Source organism: Ranitomeya variabilis, chromosome 6 (genome assembly GCF_051348905.1).
Source record: "Ranitomeya variabilis isolate aRanVar5 chromosome 6, aRanVar5.hap1, whole genome shotgun sequence".
NCBI lineage: Eukaryota > Metazoa > Chordata > Amphibia > Anura > Dendrobatidae > Ranitomeya > Ranitomeya variabilis.
This window is the reverse complement of record NC_135237.1, coordinates 567,431,796-567,453,034: the sequence shown is the minus strand read 5'-3', so window position 1 is coordinate 567,453,034 and position 21,239 is coordinate 567,431,796. Positions and strand designations below refer to the sequence as shown.

Here is a 21,239-nt window from a genome sequence, read left to right as displayed (position 1 = left end):
CGTTTTTGTTTGCAGTAGGTAGAATCTCTCAGCCTCGTTCTGCTCTCACAGCTGCAGGATTGTTACAGTGTATCAGCTCAGTGTTCACACAGGAGGCGGCAGGACGATGTGTTTCTATGATGGACACAGCAGCGCTGCGCACTCACTGTCAGAGAGAAGATCGGTGACATCCAGCTCCAGAGATGGGACGATCTTACTGAACATCTTGTACTCCTTCCCAAACCGCGGCATCTGGAGAATGAAGCAGGACGGGACCTGTGGAGGACATCATCATAGAGAAAGCCTCTAAGCATGGCTGATAACAGGGAGTAATAGACTGCGCTCATGCACCCACGCCTACCTCCACCAGCTTCAGCTGGGAGTGATGGAAGGATTGCTCCAGGAGCTGCTGCACGTTGGGCACCGTCATCTCCTGCTGCTTCTCTATGAAGATCTGATGGCAGTGACACTCCTGGACCCGCTGACCCTCAGACCTGCCAGGAGGAGAAACCAAGAGATCCTTAAAGGGCTTCTCCATAGAAATCACAGTACAAGAGCTGTACCTGTTCTGACCTTACTTATCATTGCTGAGGGTTTGTTACCATTGTATCCAGTCTATCAGCTTTGAGACTCCCAGACTGGATACAACTGGAACAAACCACACGTTGTGCTAACATTCTGGTCATTGTAGGAGGATAGTCGGACTGATGGGTAAAAGGGTGTAGGGTGGTCTAAGACTCCCCTCCAGAGGAAGAGGACCTGAACTCTAGCGCCACCTATTGGAAGTCAATATCGACACATTAACGCGCCTTGGATAAAAGCCAAATCAGCCTAATTTTCAGACACCGTTTCAGGGTTTTGTCCTTCATCAGGGTAAGTATGAGATCTGAGATCTAAGGGCTAAGGTCTCTCCTGCTGGAAAATGACAAGGAAAAACCTTACCCCTTAGGTTCTATGCTACCACAAAACTTACTGCAGCTTTAAGAGAGGTTCTGCGCCCAGGATACGATGCATGATGAGAGTGAGGAACTCCTCCGGATCTAAGAAGGAAAAAAGGAACTAAACTTTCCATAATATACTAACATACATAGTGAGTGCAGCTCTGGGGTATAATACAGGATGTAACTCAGGATCAGTAATGTAATGTATGTACACAGTGACTGCACCAGCAGAATAGTGAGTGTAGCTCTGGGGTATAATACAGGAGGTAACTCCGGATCAGTAATGTAATGTATGTACACAGTGACTGCACCAGCAGAATAGTGAATGTAGCTCTGGGGTATAATACAGGATGTAAGTCAGGATCAGTAATGTAATGTATGTACACAGTGACTGCACCAGCAGAATAGTGAGTGCAGCTCTGGGGTATAATACAGGATGTAACTCAGGATCAGTAATGTAATGTATGTACACAGTGACTGCACCAGCAGAAAAGTGAATGTAGCTCTGGAGTATAATACAGGATGTAAGTCAGGATCAGTAATGTAATGTATGTACACAGTGACTGCACCAGCAGAATAGTGAGTGCAGCTCTGGGGTATAATACAGGAGGTAACTCCGGATCAGTAATGTAATGTATGTACACAGTGACTGCACCAGCAGAATAGTGAGCACAGCTCTGGGGTATAATACATGATGTAACTCAGGATCAGTAATGTAATGTATGTACACAGTGACTGCACCAGCAGAATAGTGAGTGCAGCTCTGGAGTATAATACAGGATGTAAGTCAGGATCAGTAATGTAATGTATGTACACAGTGACTGCACCAGCAGAATAGTGAGTGCAGCTCTGGGGTATAATACAGTATGTAGCTCAGGATCAGTAATGTAATGTATGTACACAGTGACTGCACCAGCAGAATAGTGAGTGCAGCTCTGGGGTATAACGCAGGATGTAACTCAGGATCAGTAATGTAATGTATGTACACAGTGACTGCACCAGCAGAATAGTGAGTGCAGCTCTGGGGTATAATACAGGATGTAACTCAGGATCAGTAATGTAATGTATGTACACAGTGACTGCACCAGCAGAATAGGGAGTGCAGCTCTGGGGTATAATACAGGATGTAACTCAGGATCAGTAATGTAATGTATGTACACAGTGATTGCACCAGCAGAATAGTGAGTGCAGCTCTGGAGTATAATACAGGATGTAACTCAGGATCAGTAATGTAATGTATGTACACAGTGACTGCACCAGCAGAATAGTGAGTGCAGCTCTGGAGCATAATACAGGAGGTAACTCCGGATCAGTAATGTAATGTATGTACACAGTGACTGCACCAGCAGAATAGTGAGTGCAGCTCTGGGGTATAATACAGGATGTAACTCAGGATCAGTAATGTAATGTATGTACACAGTGACTGCACCAGCAGAATAGTGAGTGCAGCTCTGGAGCATAAAGTATAGTCCATTAATTACATAGATATATGGTTTATAAGCCTTATCATGGTGACCTGTGCAGCAGTGATTCTACCTTTCTCGGAGGTGGTGAAGCTCGGGCACTGACTCTCCTCCATCAGCTGGTGGCGCAGGTTCATCACACTGTCCGCTGACACGTAGCCAATCCTGTAAGGGATGAAGCTGCTTTATAGGAAATATCTCACTAGTACAATCATCTGCTCATCATCAAGCTTTGGCCTACAACCACCACAACCCCTATTCCTAACTACACAGCCCTCCTCCTCCAAAACCAACTTCTCCACCATTACAAAAGATCGACTCTCCACTCTACTCTTAAGATAACATCTCACCACCTGTGCCCTTGACCCACTCCCATCCGACTTCATCCCAAACCTCACCACAGTCTTCATCCCAACCCTAACCCATCTCTTCAACCTATCACTAACAACTGGTGTTTTCCCCTCAAGCTTTAAACATGCCTCAATCACACCTATCCTCAAAAAGCCCTCCCTTGATCCATCCTCTGTATCTAGCTATCGCCCTATATCACTTCTCCCCTATGCTTCAAAGCTACTGGAACAACACGTCCATCTTGACCTGTCCGCCCATCTCTCCTCCTGCTCCCTCTTCGACTGCTTACAATCAGGCTTCCGGTCACACCACTCCACTGAAACTGCCCTAACTAAGGTCACCAACGACCTATTAACTGCCAAAGCCAAGCGACACTACTCTGTCCTCCTCCTCCTCGACCTGTCGGCTGCCTTTGACACAGTGGACCATTCCTTATTATTACAGACCCGCTCATCCCTTGGCATCACAGACTTGGCCCTATCCTGGATCTCATCATACCTAACAGACCGGACATTCAGCGTCTCCCACTCACACACCACCTCCTCACCTCACCCCCTATCTGTCGGAGTCCCACAAGGTTCAGTCCTTGGGCCCCTGCTCTTCTCCATTTACACCTTTGGCCTGGGACAGCTCATAGAATCTCATGGCTTCCAGTATCACCTCTATGCTGATGACACACAGATCTACATCTCTGGACCAGATATCATCACCCTACTAACCAGAATCCCTCAATGTCTGTCCACTATTTCATCCTTCTTCTCCGCTAGATTTCTGAAACTTAACATGGACAAAACAGAATTCATCATCTTTCCCCCATCTCACGCGACCCCCCGAACGAACCTAACCATTACAGTACACGGCTGCCCACTCTCCCCAGTCCCACAAGCTCGCTGCCTGGGGGTTATCCTTGACACTGATCTCTCCTTCAAACCACATATCCAAGCCCTTTCCACTTCCTGCCGCCTTCAACTCAAAAATATTTCACGGATCCGTACATTCCTCAACCAAGAATCTGCAAAAACCCTAGTCCATGCCCTCATCATCTCCCGCCTTGACTACTGCAACCTCCTGCTCTGTGGCCTCCCCTCGAACACTCTCGCACCCCACCAAATCTATTCTAAACGCAGCTGCCCGACTAATCCACCTGTTCCCCCGCTATTCCCCGGCCTCTCCCCTCTGTCAATCCCTTCACTGGCTCCCCATTGCCCAGAGACTCCAGTACAAAACCCTAACCATGACATACAAAGCCATCCACAACCTGTCTCCTCCATACATCTGTGACCTCGTCTCCCGGTACTTACCTACACGCAACATCCGATCCTCACAAGATCTCCTTCTCTACTCCCCTCTTATCTCCCCTTCCCACAATCGTATACAAGATTTCTCTCGCGTATCCCCCCTACTCTGGAACCCTCTACCTCAACACATCAGACTCTCGCCTACCATCAAAACCTTCAAAAAGAACCTGAAGACCCACCTCTTCCGACAAGCCTACAGCCTGCAGTAACCACCGATCAACCAAACCGCTGCATGACCAGCTCTATCCTCACCTACTGTATTCTCACCCATCCCTTGTAGATTGTGAGCCCTCGCGGGCAGGGTCCTCACCTCCTGTACCAGTTATGACTTGTATTGTTTAAGAATATTGTACTTGTGTTTATTATGTATACCCCTCCTCACATGTAAAGTGCCATGGAATAAATGGCGCTATAATAATGAATAATAATAATATTATCGGCACATTGCACATATATTTCTGGCTCTGGATGTGAACAAGTACGTTCCCGATCACTGACAGCAAGCAGAGATCCTGAGCACAGGAAACACTGAGAATGAAAAGTAAGAAAGTCGCAGAACTTTGTATTATGCACTGAATAAAACCTTTATTGACATAGAAGATACCATGTTTCTATAGGGGGGGCAATGCAGATTATCTAATTACAGAAAGTGATGAATTAGCCCAAAAATACTTTTAAATCTTTAAAGAAAAACAAAAAGACTAAAATAAAGGAAAGACGTAAAATGTAAATTTCTATTCTTCTCAATCTGCTAATGTGCCCACACAAATAAAGCAAAATTCATTATCTTCCTCACTCACTTCCGCAAGGGGTTAACAATTTCTTCCCTCAGAGTTTGTTGGATTTTTCCATTAGGAAGAGAAGAAGGTTTGAACAGCAGAGAATCCAGCACAGAACTACAGGAGAATAGACTGCAAACAGAGGAAAGACAGTTTGTTTGGTTTTTCTTGTTCCAGGAATTCTTATGATTCAGTATCCTGCAGAACTGTCCCCGCCCCTGAGGAGCACCCACCAATCCAGAACATCCCCCTAGTTACCCAAGACCATCCATATACAATACAAGGAACTGCAAAGAAATATTTTTATAGTATGAAATTACTATTTCTATTTTTTCTTTACTCTATGTCTAGCAGCATTGCCCCACCCCTGAGGAGCACCCGGCCAGCCAAGGACCACCCCCAAGTTACTTTAAGCAAGTGATGCGCTTTTGACTTCCTCTGAGCTACCTGAAAAGGGCGGCATCCATGTAGCAGGAATTGCAATGACCTTGAATACCCTTCATATCTCCTTCTAATATCTCCACAGCCGCTGTGCCCTGCAGAGGAGGAACCTTCCCCGGCATCCTGCGACTGTCATTTCTACCTGGGGAAGAAAAAAAAAAAGAATTCTTGTAACTAGCGAGGTATGTGTGCTACATAGTCACTACACTGCATGACACCACAGAACCAGAGTGGCCGATCAGTGGAGGTACAGCAGGGCTTCTGTTACTATGTGTCGGTGGAGGAGTAAACTCACTGTGTTTTGGGCTCTCCAGGCTCCTTGGAGGACAGTCTTTACCGGACAGGAAACGGGTGTCCGGCTGACAGGCCTTTAACTTTACAAAAAGTCCTCTTTTCGGTGGGCAGAAAAAATACCGGTGCCCGCACCAGCTGCCGTCGGTGCAGCCTCTGTCTTCTTCCTGCAGGACCAGGAAACATAAGGTCAGGACTTATCATCGCAGGCGGATCGACAGGAAATGGGCAAAGGAGGAGGCTGGGAATCACACTGCGAGGGGAGAAGGGACCCCTGCAGCACAGAGTGTTTCAGCAGTAGACTACAGTGATCATATGGGAGGACACGCACAGAGATTCACAGAGGAGGAAGAAGGGCCCCTGCAGCACAGAGTGTTTCAGGAGGGGTGTTACTGAGAATATGAGGGGTCACAGACAGAGTTACAGTCTCTAAGCAGCAGGATGTTCAGCAGCACAGAGTATTTCAGCAGAGCAGTGTGTTAGTGTCGGTGCAGGACAGTGAGCCGTCCTCTTTCCAGGTCCCTGAAGCATTGTTTCAGATGAAGGCGATATGTCCAGATCTTACCAGCTCCACACCAGCCATGAAGTCGTCCATCTGCGGCACGTATCCCAACCACCGGATCATCCCGAAGGCCAGCTCCCCTTCCTGATACTGAATCTGCACCAGGGAGTCCACCTCCAGGTCCCTCTTATTACCGTTCACCGTCCCGGGCTCCTCCTTACCGGGAGACTTCCCGTCCAGCACCGGGCTCCGAGGATCTACCAGCAAAAGAGACAAGAAGCTGCCGACATGTGACGCCAAAAACATCTCAAAGCAAACGCGGCTGTCATATCCACAAACTCTTTCCATTCCTCATTATTGTTAAGATCTCTGCTTCCTGTCAATGAATGGACACATTCATCATCTTCACCCAGAGGCCACAAACCTATCCTGATACAGCGCTGACACATGTGAATAAGGTTTCTATTCACGGACGTGAATCAAAAACGTGAAAAATTGAGGAATTTAAAAAAAAAAATTAAAAATGGAACATTCCAGAACTTTTATTATACAAGAGTTTAGCTTACTTGACACCACGTGATAATTCCTCAAATCAAACAAATATTCTATATGGTTATTAATATAAACAGCTATTTCAGCCTTGGGAAGCACCGCCCCTGAAGAGTACCTGACCTAAGACCCTCCCACAAGGAACAGGAAATGTACAAAATAATGAATACACAAATGAAATTATTCTTTGTTTTGTATTGTCCCAGGCAACTTTCTAATATTGTGTCCTGACAGCCCCACCCCTGCGGAGCTCCTAGTTTATCTCAAATCTTTAGCTGACTGCATAGAGATTGGGGTCACTATAACAGCAGGAGGGCGATAGGAACTGAATATCCCATCAATGCAGTTTTTTCTTCTGTAACGTACCTGGAGTTTCCTCCTTCACTATAGAGTCCAGGGGAATCTTCAGCGACTCATTGGCCGGGGTCTCCTCCTGCCATGCATGATGCAAAGGTGAATACAGTGATAGAAGTGGCAAACAATCCCATGATATCCATCCCGCTCACAATCACCATGCCTATACTGTGTAATGAGGGGGGAACGGGGTCTGCGGTCTAACAAGAGCTAAAAACTGGGCAAGAAGGAAAAACAAAAAACACCATCCCCAACATAAAATATGGTGGAAGCAGCAGCACATCAATAGGATGGAAGAGGGTAAAACAAAGCTGTAAAATCTGAACAAATCATGGCTGAAACCCTGCAGGAGAACTGTCTGATTTCCCAACTGGACAGAAATTCACACCTACACAGGACCAGCAAGGTCGACATCCTGCACAAACTTTCCAATCACACGGGAGAATTTGTTCCAGGACGTGAAAACTTATTTGCCCCAGTGATCATGCAACTTTAGGGGGTTTAGAAAAGCAAAAAGTGGAAAATCATGAAGTCTCAAAGTACAAAAGGTGACGACTATCAATCTCCTGCCTTCAGAATGTAAGTCCTTCAGATTGCCCCTGTGCACAGTGACCAAATATGACACAAGGGGTTAATACTTCTGCTAAACGCTTGATATAATGTGTCGGATCACGCAGATGAAAGTGAAAAATTAAATAAAGCGCTTTTCTTTCACTTCCTCTTCTGTTTTTTCAGCATTTCACTTTATTTTATTTTTTTTTTTTTAGTTTAGCAAATATCTTTGCACTATCCTGGCCCAGTGACTGGTCCGGCCCAGTCCTCTATGTCAGCTGCAGGTGCCGCGGTACCAGTGCAATAATGCCAGGTCCGGACTGGGAGCCAGACCAGAGTAATACATATATTTATGCTTAACTCTTTCACTTTGCCATGAAGCGTCCGCGAATGTCAACAAGAAGTCACCGACAGTGGAGGCTCTTCAGATATTCCACCTACAGAGATGGACTTCTATAGGAAGTGTCCAAGCAGGATCCCCATCCCCCCCCCATGTTAGATCTTAGCACCACACTTATCAATGAGGGCTAAATAATAAATATCAATATATCGTAAGGAAGGAGCATTGGCACCATATCGGCAGGTATTACACAGGGGCCTACGGCGGGGACTTGGCCATCATCTCAAGCTGCTTTCATATCCAACAACTCACCTCCAAAATGATTGCCGATATTACACTTCAGTCTAAAGTAATTCCTATACTCTGAGACCAGGATATGAGCCATGCCTACTACAATAACCTTAACCCTACTTATCACCAGTCTAAAGTTATCACCAATCCTATTCCTGCCCAACCCAAGTCCAACCCTACTCCTCACCAGGCTACATCCAATAGCAAATCTGTGCTTTCCCAGCCTAAACCCAAACGTAATCTTACATCTCCTCAGCCTAAAGCCAACACTAACCCTTCTCCTCAGTCTAATGTCCATACTAATCCTTTCCCTGCCTAACCCAAAGCCAATTCTACCCCACTCTTCCCCAGCCAAAGCTAATTCTAGCTGTGTTTCTCCAGTCTAAAGCTAACTCTAACTCTGTTCCTCGTGTCTAAAATCAACCCTAACCATACTCTTAAGCTTAAATCCAAGGCTATTCCACCCTATCCTAAAGCCAACCCTAACCTTACTCTTCCCTAGCCAAAAGCCAACCGCCAACCCTAACCCTGCACCTCTCCAACTTAAAGCCAACAGTATCCTTACACCTACCTGGCCTAAAGCCAAAGCTAGCCATACTCCATCCAAGCCTAAAGACAAACCCAACCCTACTCATTTCAAGCTTAAAGCCAACCCTAACCCTAATCTTATCTGCCCTAAAGCTAACCCTAACCATATGTCTCACCAAGTTAAACTCATCCATAACCCTAGCTCTGCACATCCTGCAGCCAACCTTAACTTTACTCTTCCCTGGTATAAAGCCAACCATGATGTTACTCCTCCTGGGATTGTTCCGTCTTCTTGGTTGATGATGTAGGTACAGGAGGGATGTGGATGAGTTCTTTTGTGTTTCCAGTGACATATTCCGATACCCGTCATGCCCCGAGATCTGTGAGCACATAGTGACATACTTACCGGTAAGACTTCCACAACGCCAGCAGCAGCCTGATTACTTAAGGTGATATCTATTCCTCGCTGTAAAGAATCCTCAACAAAGAATGACACATTGTCCTTTGGATTACCGGTACCAGGCTGTGGATATTTGGACACCGAACCATCTGGAGAAGGTGCCCCAGAGAACACGACCTTATTAAAAGGTAAAAGGAGGCCACATTTCTTCTTACATTTGAAGAACGTCACCCCTTTATAAGAGCCGTCCATGTTACCACGACCTTCACCTTCACCCTGTGGAATAACCAATACAATGTCAATACAAGGAACCCATTACTTTACATATAACAAGAAGCCCCCAATATAATTGTATGTTCTTCTATGCACTATGTCTAATGTCAAACCTACATCCAGATCCTAAAGAAAACCTTACTCTTACTCAGCTTAAAGCCAATCCTAGTCCTACTGCTCGTCAGCTTGAAGCCAAGGCTAACCCTTCTCCACCTCAGCCTAAATGCAACGCTAACCCTACTACTCCTCAGCCTAAATCCAACATTAACCCTACTACTCCTCAGTCTAAAGGCAGTACTAACCCTACTGGTCCTCAGTCTAAAGCTAGCGCTTACCCTAATCCTCCTCACCTTGAAGCCAATACTAGCCCTTCTCCTTCTCAGTCTGAAGCCAATACTAACCCTTCTTCTCCTCAGCCAAAAGCCAATAATAACACTTATGCTCCTCAGCCTAAGGCCAGGGCTAACCCTACTCCTTGTAAACCTAAAACCAATTCTAGCCCTACTCTTCTTCACTCTGAAACCACAGCTAACCCTACAACTCCTAAAGCCAGTGAGAACCCTACTCCTGCTCAGCGTCTAGCAAAAGTTAACCCTACTCTTCCCCAGCCTAAAGCCAATGCTAATCCTTCTCCTCCTCACCCTAAGGCCGGCGTCACACTGGCGAGTTTTACGGACGTAAGAGCGCAGAAACTACGTCCGTAAAACTCGCATAACATACGGCACAATTATTCTCAATGGGGCTGCTCCTATCAGCCGTATATTACGGTTCAGTATTATACGGCTTTCTACGGCCGTACAAAATCGCAGCATGCTGCGTTTGTCAGCGTATTGCGCAAATACGCCAATGAAAGTCTATGGGGGCGAGAAAAATACGGATTCCACACGGACCAGCAGTGTGACTTGCGAGAAATACGCAGCGGTGTTAGTGAAAAGTCGGTAATTCAATTGCCGGCTTTTCATTTCTCCTGCACAAACCCGACATGATATGAGACATGATTACATACAGTAAACCATCTCATATCCCCTTTTTTTTTTCATATTCCACACTACTAATGTTAGTAGTGTGTATGTGCAAAATTTCAGCGCTGTAGCTGCTAAAATAAAGGGTTAAATGGCGGAAAAAATTGGCGTGGGCTCCCGCGCAATTTTCTCCGCCAGAATGGTAAAGCCAGTGACTGAGGGCAGATATTAATAGCCTAGAGAGGGTCCATGGTTATTGGCCCCCCCATGGCTACAAACATCTGCCCCCAGCCACCCCAGATAAGGCACATCTGGAAGATGCGCCTATTCTGGCACTTGGCCACTCTCTTCCCACTCCCTGTAGCGGTGGGATATGGGGTAATGAAGGGTTAATGCCACCTTGCTAATGTAAGGTGACATTAAGCCAGATTAATAATGGAGAGGCGTCAATTATGTCACCTATCCATTATTAATCCAATTGTATGAAAGGGTTAAAAAACACACACACATTATTAAAAATTATTTTAATGAAAGAAACACAGCGGTTGTTTTAATAATTTATTGCTCTCTCAATCCATTTCCAGGCCCTCGCTTGGCAAAATAATAAACGCACAAGATACATACCTTCTGATGTCCGATCACGTCCCACGAGGTAATCCATCTGAAGGCGTTAACTAATATTACAGGCACGAGCTGCGATAAACCACTCGCTCGTGCCTGTAATCCCCGGGTGCTGAAAGGAAAGCTGGATCTGTACTTACATTGAGTCGCGGTGATGCGCCCCTGCTGGATGTTCTCATGAACTGCAGCCTGGGAACTTTTTCCCACTCTCCAGGTCATATGAGGACATCCACCAGGGGGCGCATCACCGCGACTGAAGGAAATGTAGGTCAATGACCTACATTTCATTCATTCGCCGGGGGATTACAAGCACGGAGCACACCGCTGCATTAGCAGGGCTCCTGCCTGTAAAATAATTAACCCCTTCAGATGGATTACTTCATGGGACGTGACGGTTCAGCTGAGGGTATGTATCTTGTGCGTTTATTATTTTGCCAAGCGAGGGCCTGCAAATGGATTGAGAGAGCAATAAATTATTAAAACAACCGCTGTGTTTATTTCATTAAAATACTTTTAAATCATGTGTGTGTGTCTTTTTTAACCCTTTCGTAATATTGGATTAATAATGGATAGGTGTCATAATTGACGCCTCTCCATTATTAATCTGGCTTAATGTCACCTTACAATAGCAAGGTGGCATTAACCCTTCATTACCCCATATCCCACCGCTACAGGGAGTGGGAAGAGAGTGGCCAAGTGCCAGAATAGGCGCATCTTCCAGATGTGCCTTTTCTGGGGTGGCTGGGGGCAGCTGGGCTGGGGGCAATTACCGGCTGTTCACAGATATCGCGCTGACTGAAATCTAAATACAGAATATATATATATGTGTCTCAATGACATATATATATATATATATATATATATATATATATATATATATATATATATATATATATATATATATATATATATATATATATACACTGTATATATGTTTTCCCGAACATTTGAGCACATAAATCCATTAGATGTCGGTTTTGCAAGCCTGCGCGAAAATCTCGCAGTACGGATGCCATACGGATTACATACGGAGGATGCCATGCGCAAAATACGCTGACACACCCTGACTACGGATCAATATTTTGGGACCATTTCTCCGTATTACGGCCGTAGTACGGACGTATAATACGTGGCGTATTGTCTTACGCCAAGTGTGACGCCGGCCTAAGGCCACATTTACACTGTCAGTATTTGGTCAGTATTTTATATCAGTATTTGTAAGCCAAAACAATCAAAGGAAAATATAATAGTAACTCATCACCACTTCTGCATTTATCACCTACTCCTGGTTTTGGCTTCAAATACTGATATGAAATACTGACCAAATACTGAACGTGGTCTAAAGCCAGCGATAACCCTACTCCTCCTGAGCCTAAAGCCAAAATTAATCCTACTGCTCTCCAATCTAAAGCCAACCCCAAATGTACTCCTCCTCAGCCAAAAAGTAAACACTAAATATGATCATTCTTAGTCTAAAGCCAACCCTGACCGTATTCCTCCTCAGCCTAAAGCCAACCCTAACCCTGCACCTCCTCAGCCTATAGCTAACCCTAACTCTGCACCTCCACAGCCTAAAGCCAACCCTGATGGTACTCTTCCTCAGCCTAAAGCCAACCCAGACCGTACTCCTCCTCAGCCTAAAGCCAACACTAACCCTGCATCTCCTCAGCCTAAAGCCAACCCTATCCATACACCTCCAAAGCCGAAAACCAACCCTTCTACTCTCCAACCTAAAGCCACCTCTAACCCTACGCTACCCCAACCTAAACCCTACACTATCCCTACTGCTCCCAGCCTAAAACTAACACTAACCCTACTCCACAGCTTAAAGCTAACACTAAACCTACTCTTCATCATCCTAAAGGCAATTCTAATCTTAACTCCAGCAACCATGAGCCAACCCTAACTCTACTCTTTGATCTAAAGACATATTATGTTATTATGTTCTTACTTTCCAATTTTAAAGCCATTACTTACTCCTCAACAGCCTAAAGGCATCCCAAACCCTAACCTTCCCATTTAAATGCAAACATTGACTTTACTCCTCCCCAACCAAAAGTCAACCTTGACAGTACTCCTCCCCAACTTAACATATGAGAGCACTGTACCTAAGGGTACCGTCTCACAGTGGCACTTTTGTCGCTACGACGGTACGATCCGTGACGTTCCAGCGATATCTATACGGTATCGCTGTGTCTGACACGCAGCAGCGATCAGGGACCCTGCTGAGAATCGTACGTCGTAGCAGATCGTTTGGAACTTTATTTCGTCGCTGGATCTCCCGCTGTCATCGCTGGATCGGTGTGTGTGACACCGATCCAGCGATGCGTTCGCTTGTAACCAGGGTAAACATCGGGTTACTAAGCGCAGGGCCGCGCTTAGTAACCCGATGTTTACCCTGGTTACCAGCGTAAGTGCAAAAAAAAAAAAAACGTACATACTCACATTCCGGTGTCCGTCAGGTCCCTAGCCGTCTGCTTCCCGCACTGACTGACTGCCGGCCGGAAAGTAAAAGCAGAGCACAGCGGTGACGTCACCGCTGTGCTCTGCTTTCACTTTACGGCCGGCACTCAGTCAGTGCGGGAAGCAGACGGCTAGGGACCTGACGGACACCGGAATGTGAGTATGTACGGTTTGTTTTTTTTTACATTTACGATGGTAACCAGGGTAAACATCGGGTTACTAAGCGTGGCCCTGCGCTTAGTAACCCGATGTTTACCCTGGTTACCCGGGGACTTCGGCATCGTTGGTCGCTGGAGAGCGGTCTGTGTGACAGCTCCCCAGCGACCACACAACGACTTACCAACGATCACGGCCAGGTCGTATCGCTGGTCGTGATCGTTGGTAAATCGTTTTGTGTAACGGTACCCTTAATCAAGAACAATTCTTACACCCAATAGGCCTCCGCCTAAACCTCAGCTAATAGCAGCTCTACACCCAAATGCCATACCCATTTCCCAGTTTATTCACCACTAGCTGAAGAGCCCGGCGTTGCCCGGGCATAGTACGTAACTGTGGTTGGTTATAACAAATTATAATGATTATCCTCTATCCCATAGTTCCGTGCCCATATACCCATCACACATCCTCCATCCCATAGTTCCGTGCCCATATACCCATTATGACATCATCTTCGCCACGGCAACCATTCTGACATCATTGTCACCATGGCAACCTATTATGACATCATCGTCAATACATCAATACACACATACATATACACTAGGATAGATGGATAGATAGATAGATAGATAGATAGATAGATAGATAGATAGATAGATAGATAGATAGATAGATAGATAGATAGATGAACCATTTACGGCTTTCAGTGACCTCGGAATGATGACCCCCCCATACTGAAACCAATATGCCTCTTTCTATAAGGACTTATATGCCACAGTCTGAAGCCACCTCAAAGTGCATTGCTAAACTTCTGCTTAAAGCATAACCCATCCACCAATGGTGGCACCATAAAGCCCCTCCTAGATCCTCCATGCTTACCACCCAACTGTGCTGTAGCCCAACCCAAAGAATTGCTGGCCCTCACTGATACCACGACACCCATGCCCCATCACTTATCCTCGTATGGTGACCATCCACCAGTGGTCACCTACGCCTCGGTTTACAGTACCACCCACCCCCTCAATAGTAGAGACCACGAGAGAGAAGTCTTTGGCCGGCCCGACACCGCTGGCATCTTACAATGTCACCCACCTCCAGCTCCACTCCAATATAGACGGGGGGCAGTAAGGTGCTGGTGTCCAGGGTGTTGCCCACATAATGAACCAGTGCTGGATAAAGCTTCTGCTCATGCTCCACCAGGACCCTCTGACCGACCTTGGCCTGGATGTCCTCCAGGAGCCCCCTGTCCAGGAAGCAGTTCAGCCTCTCTGTTGGGTTGCGGATGGCCAGGAGGAGGGCGGCTTTTTTCTGGCTCAGAGGCTGAAGAACATTGACGTCCACATCTATCATGACGTTCTCCTCGATGACCGTGACACTGAGGGAGTGGGCCATGCTCTGGTCCTCGGTCACTTTCTGGATATAGGACTCCTCACTCATGCAGCACAATCTACCGGACTCCACCGACCGAGCGCCCACCGGGACCTTCTCCAACAAGATGAAATACATCAGGAAGTCGTCCACCTCTCTGACCTCGGCCATGATGTCCCACAGATGGAGGAGACCCGAACACTCAGGTTTCACCTGCACAGATAATGAGATTTCCTGTGTCAGTAATTCCCATAATCCCAGCAACGCTGCCATAATCCCCGACAGCTCTGAGCACCAAGTAATCCCTGGGCCAAGATCCATACAGGAGGAGAGGATAAGACCGCGTGTCCCCGATGGTGGGGAGCGGCGACACCCCACGTCACCAACCTCAGGCATGCACATGGCGAGTGTGTTACATGGGACTGCAGATGACAGCTAACGTATCAAGGAGTTATCACTGAGTTATACGTGGTGTTACATGGGACTGCAGGAAAAAGCTACCGTATCAAGGATGTATCACTGTGTTATCTGTGGTGTTACATAGGACTGCAGGTGACATCTACTGCATTATCTGTACTCAGAGAGATATCACTGTGTAATCTGTGGTGTTACATAGGACTGCAGGTGCCGTCTCCATGCTCAGCAGTCAGCAGTGGTCGGACTCCACGCCCTGTACTCTTCTTCTTCCTCCTCCTCGTCGTCTCCCTGTGTTGTTGTCAGTGTTGATACTTTGTGACAATATTTATAAACAATGTAGCCACAAAATCCACAGACCAATCAGCGGCTCCAGAACTAGAAGTCTCAGCAGTCCGGGGATGTTCGCTCGCTGACACCTCTGCACACTCCTATGAGCTGTACATTGGGGGTACTCACAGTTAGCAGTGGAGGAGACCCCCGAGCTCAGGGCCGCAGCTCCCAGCCTGATATCTCTGAGCTGCCGGAGCAGGAAGCGGATCGGTCCTATCAGCAGCGACAGGGGCGGTCCGGGGGCGGAGAGGCAGGAAGGAGGTCACAGGGAACCACAGCTGTCTGCTGAGCCGTGTATCTAATCCTCTCCTGTGTGATACTGTCTGCTGAGCCGTGTATCTAATCCTATCCTGTGTGATACTGACTGCTGAGCCGTGTATCTAATCCTCTCCTGTGTGATACTGACTGCTGAGCCGTGTATCTAATCCTATCCTGTGTGATACTGACTGCTGAGCCGTGTATCTAATCCTCTCCTGTGTGATACTGACTGCTGAGCCGTGTATCTAATCCTCTCCTGTGTGATACTGACTGCTGAGCCGTGTATCTAATCCTCTCCTGTGTGATACTGACTGCTGAGCCGTGTATCTAATCCTCTCCTGTGTGATACTGACTGCTGAGCCGTGTATCTAATCCTATCCTGTGTGATACTGACTGCTGAGCCGTGTATCTAATCCTCTCCTGTGTGATACTGACTGCTGAGCCGTGTATCTAATCCTATCCTGTGTGATACTGACTGCTGAGCCGTGTATCTAATCCTCTCCTGTGTGATACTGTCTGCTGAGCTGTGTATCTAATCCTGTCCTGTGTGATACTGACTGCTGAGCTGTGTATCTAATCCTATCATGTGTGATACTGACTGCTGAGCTGTGTATCTAATCCTCTCCTGTGTGATACTGTCTACTGAGCCGTGTATCTAATCCTATCATGTGTGATACTGACTGCTGAGCTGTGTATCTAATCCAATCCTGTGTGATACTGTCTGCTAAGCCATGTATCTAATCTTATCCTGTGAGATACTGACTGCTGAGCCGTGTATCTAATCCTATCCTGTGTGATACGGACTGCTGAGCTGTGTATCTAATCCTATCCTGTGTGATACTGTCTTCTGAGCCGTGTATCTAATCCTATACTGTGTGATACTTTCTGCTGAGCTGTGTATCTAATCCAGTGTGATACTGTCTGCTGAGCCGTGTATCCAATCCTCACCTGTGTGATACTGTCTTCTGAGCCATGTATCTAATCCTATCCTGTGTGATACTTTCTGCTGGGCCGTGTATCTAATCTTATCCTGTGAGATACTGACTGCTGAGCCGTGTATCTAATCCTATCCTGTGTGATACGGACTGCTGAGCTGTGTATCTAATCCTATCCTGTGTGATACTGTCTTCTGAGCCGTGTATCTAATCCTATACTGTGTGATACTTTCTGCTGAGCTGTGTATCTAATCCAGTGTGATACTGTCTGCTGAGCCGTGTATCCAATCCTCACCTGTGTGATACTGTCTTCTGAGCCATGTATCTAATCCTATCCTGTGTGATACTTTCTGCTGAGCCGTGTATCTAATCCTATCCTGTGTGATACTGAATGCTGAGCTCTGTATCTAATCCTCACCTGTGTGATACTGTCTTCTGAGCCATGTATCTAATCCTTTCCTGTGTGATACTTTCTGCTGAGCCGTGTATCTAATCCTATCCTGTGTGATACTGACTGCTGAGCCGTGTATCTAATCCTCTCCTGTGTGATACCGACTGCTGAGCCGTGTATCTAATCCTATCCTGCGTGATACTGACTGCTGAGCTGTGTATCTAATCCTATCCTTTGATACCGACTGCTGAGCCGTGTATCTAATCCTCTCCTGTGTGATACTGTCTGCTGAGCCGTGTATCTAATCCTATCCTGTGTGATAATGTCTGCTGAGCTGTGTATCTAATCCTATCCTGTGCTATACTGTCTGCTGAGCAATGTATCTAATCCTATCCTGTGTGACACTAACTGCTGAGCCATGTATCTAATCCCATCCTGTGTGATACTGACTGCTGAGCTGTGTATCTAATCCTCACCAGTGTGATACTGTCTGCTGAGCCGTGTATCTAATCCTCTCCTGTGTGATACTATCTTCTGAGCTGTGTATCTAATCCAGTGTGATACTGACTGCTGAGCTGTGTATCTAATCCTCACCTGTGTGATACTGTCTTCTGAGCCGTGCATCTAATCCTAGCCTGTGTGATACTGTCTGCTGAGCCGTGTATTTAATCCTATTCTGTGTGATACTGACTGCCGAGCCGTGTATCTAATCCTATCCTGTGTGATACTGTCTGCTGATCCATGCATCTAATCCTATCCTGTGTGATACTGTCTGCTGAGCCGTGTATCTAATTCTATTCTGTGTGATACTGACTGCCGAGCCGTGTATCTAATCCTCTCCTGTGTGATACTGTCTGCTGATCCGTGTATCTAATCCTCTCCTGTGTGATACTGTCTTCTGAGCTGTGTATCTAATCCTCTCCTGTGTAATACTGATTGCTGAGCTGTGTATCTAATCCTCAACTGTGTGATACTGTCTGCTTTGCCGTGTTTCTAATCCTATCCTGTGTGATACTGACTGCTGAGCTGTGTATGTAATCCTATCCTGTGTGATACTGACTGCTGAGCTGTGTATCTAATCCTATCCTGTGTGATACTGACTGCTGAGCTGTGTACCTAATCCCATCATGTGTGATTCTGTCTGCGGAACCGTGTAGCTAATCCTCTCCTGTGTGATACGGTCCGCTGAGCTGTGTATCTAATCCTCTCCTGTGTGATACGGTCGTCTGAGCCCCTCATAATCTTTCCTGTCTGTCTCAGCCGCTCTTCTGCAGAGCTGATGATTTTCATGCAGTTATTGATGGCGATACACTGTAACAAATCCTCAGCTGTGACGTGAACAGTTCTAAGGCAGTGACCCATTAAAGTTCACAGCTTAACATCTCTTTAATGTTCTACTCTTATAAGCACAACACACAATATCCTCTGGATCACAGCCAGCCACATATCCTCTAGATTACAGTTACTAAACATGCCAGTCCACCTCTGACTTTTTGCCATGGGCGACTGCACCGCCATGTTAATGTCTCTTTACTCACAGCAATACACAGTACTCGATATCCTCTGTATCGCAGCCGGTAACCATATCCTCCAGTTTACTGTCACTAAACACGCCAGTGCACCTCATGAAACCAGTTACCGTGGGCGACTGCACCCTTGTGTATGCTGTGGGTGGCCAGGTGTCTCAGCTCCCCTGGCTGTTTGGCTCCGCTTGCCTGTGTTGCTTCATACAGGAGCTCTGCAGATCCGACAGCTCTGCCCTTTAGCAAACACCTGACTGATTCTGACTCTGATCCTGACACATCTAAACCCTATACTGCAGGGGTTTTAACTGGAATCTGTGGCCTTCAGTCACATGGAAAACCCGGGCTGGGAATGAAGCGGACTGTGTCACTACCATTCTGTAGTCTGTTTCAAAACACAAAAGCCCAGAGCAGGTTTTCCCTACATCTGCCCTGGACAACCAGCATGTCCAAGACCTATACTCACTTTAGTCTGCATTACAACCACAGCTACACCTGTGACTGCAATACCCTCTCATGGCCTCAATACGCCTCTGTGCGCTTCCTGGGGGGGGGACACAGCAACTCTCACATGTAACACCAGTCACTGCCTCACAACAGATAGAAATCCTGAAAATGGGGAGAAGTTTTAAAAATGAAAATGTATTTGTCACGATTCACACCGTGACTGTCACCAATTGTCAAGATCCCTTAGCCGCTGCCCACAATATGTCACGGATTGGGGTGACTTTAGACCAGCAGACGGCTATCACATGTGCAGGGGGCTTATCCTAGTTATCCCTCCACTGCCACAATGTGATGAAAAAACACACACGAGGCTATTGACCTCTTAGTTTACAGCAGGGGCTTATTTTAGGTATCCCACTGCTCTTCAGTATACCATGAACTGCAGGGATCTGTGTCTATCCCGCTTACAGTTCCACTTAACACTTGCAGCTCTCTGGCGCCCCCCTTACTCTCAGGTCAGATTCGGTACTGCACCTGGGGTAATTAGTCGCCAGAAAGGCTGCCTGCTATGTACTGGCTATTGGGCGCACTACAGCAACGCGATAACTACTCCCACTCAGGCAGGAACAATAATTATCAAGCCGCAGTCGCTACAGTGACCCCCCAACAGCCTGCACACGGTATCGCCGCCACCAGCTCCGATTAAACGGTCCGGAGCAACCCAAAACAGTAGCGTAATTCCCTTCAGAGACAGGGTACGGTTTAGGGCAGGAAGAACGAACTAGTATTAAATATGATACCCCATGAATGATTTTTAGGCAGTGTTTATAAAATATTTCACAAAGATGTTACAAATGAGACAATTGCAAATATGTACAAGGTAATTATAAAAATAAAAGGATTAAATGAAGAAAAGGTAACACTCACATATTCTCAGATCATTGCATTGCAGGCAACAGGCTAGGAGCTTTCCATCTATCCCAGTGCATTGGCACTCGCAGTCTGGTCGCTTCAGGTAAAAACTCACAACTCCCCCCCTGGAAACCTGCCAGCAACTTTATAACCTACAGCCTGTGACCTCACAGAAAGGGCTGGTTTTTCCAACCCCTCCTACTTCTTCAGTATTGCTCACTGGGCATTAAATATATCTGATGCCCGTAACTTCGCTACAGAACATAAAATAATCGCACCCTACCCATCGTTCATCTCATAGTATCGTGGGCATTCCGATGAGATCAAATATGTCCTATTTGTCACGCACGCTGACAGAGAAATCCCTACCTCTGTACCAGATGGAGCTACAAGCCTGTGATTAGAGTGATGCGTAGATCCTCCGAGTGTGATTATGACGATATATTTTGGTGTTCGTAACTTAACCGGTTTGCATAATATCTTCCAAAAACAGAACAAAAGACTTTCATTTTCTGGAAGGTTCTAATCTAGTTAAAGCTGGGCACTTTCCCCCCACAAGAAATACTGGTCGTAAATACCTTTCGTCAATAAAACTCCCCCACAAGGCAAGCTCTTCTACACAGTTAGAAACACAGGGAAGGAAAGAGAACCAGAGAGAAGGGGGGTTTCTTAGCCCACATCCTGGGCTGACAAGAGAAACTAAACTTATATGATATTTCATACCATATCGTGACATAAAAAAGTTGTGGACATTAATGAAACACAGGAGGACGGTGACGCTGCGTAGCCTAATAAAGCAGGAGGGGCGTTACAGTGTGTCAGCATTTACAGAGTGTATCTTGATGTTGGAGGAGCGCAATGTGTGAACCGTTGAGAAATGTCTGTGCTGCAATGAGCTCTTGCCAGCAGATGGCGATCACATACAGAACGTAGAGGCCGCACCATGTCACACATACCGTACAGCGTAGAGCCCGCACTGTGTCACACACACCGTGCAGCGTAGAGGCCGCACCGTGTCACAGACATCGTTCAGCGTAGAAGCCACACCATGTCACACACACCATACAGCATAGAGACCGCACTGTGTAATGCACATAGTACAACGTAGAGCCCCCACCGTG

At 46.5% G+C, this 21,239-nt stretch overlaps 1 protein-coding gene across 2 annotated transcripts in view; it reads right to left on the bottom strand.

The window, feature by feature from the left end:
• Window positions 1-15,906, bottom strand: part of LOC143783102 (ubiquitin carboxyl-terminal hydrolase CYLD-like) — a 21,913-nt gene extending 6,007 nt beyond the window's left edge. Inside the window, exons 1-12 of one of the 2 annotated variants that reach the window (XM_077271360.1) lie at window positions 15,779-15,906; window positions 14,630-15,118; window positions 9,066-9,335; window positions 6,961-7,027; window positions 6,109-6,302; window positions 5,548-5,710; window positions 5,259-5,394; window positions 4,833-4,943; window positions 2,457-2,548; window positions 953-1,019; window positions 341-473; window positions 147-255 (exon numbers count right to left, since the gene is read on the bottom strand). In XM_077271360.1, coding sequence (XP_077127475.1) covers window positions 147-255; window positions 341-473; window positions 953-1,019; window positions 2,457-2,548; window positions 4,833-4,943; window positions 5,259-5,394; window positions 5,548-5,710; window positions 6,109-6,302; window positions 6,961-7,027; window positions 9,066-9,335; window positions 14,630-15,076 — 1,789 coding nt within the window. In that variant the 5' untranslated portion in view covers window positions 15,077-15,118; window positions 15,779-15,906. Of the gene's footprint in view, window positions 1-146; window positions 256-340; window positions 474-952; window positions 1,020-2,456; window positions 2,549-4,832; window positions 4,944-5,258; window positions 5,395-5,547; window positions 5,711-6,108; window positions 6,303-6,960; window positions 7,028-9,065; window positions 9,336-14,629; window positions 15,119-15,679 lie in introns of both variants that reach the window. The other variant, XM_077271362.1, reaches the window with a different exon arrangement.
• Window positions 15,907-21,239: the final 5,333 nt, after the last annotated feature.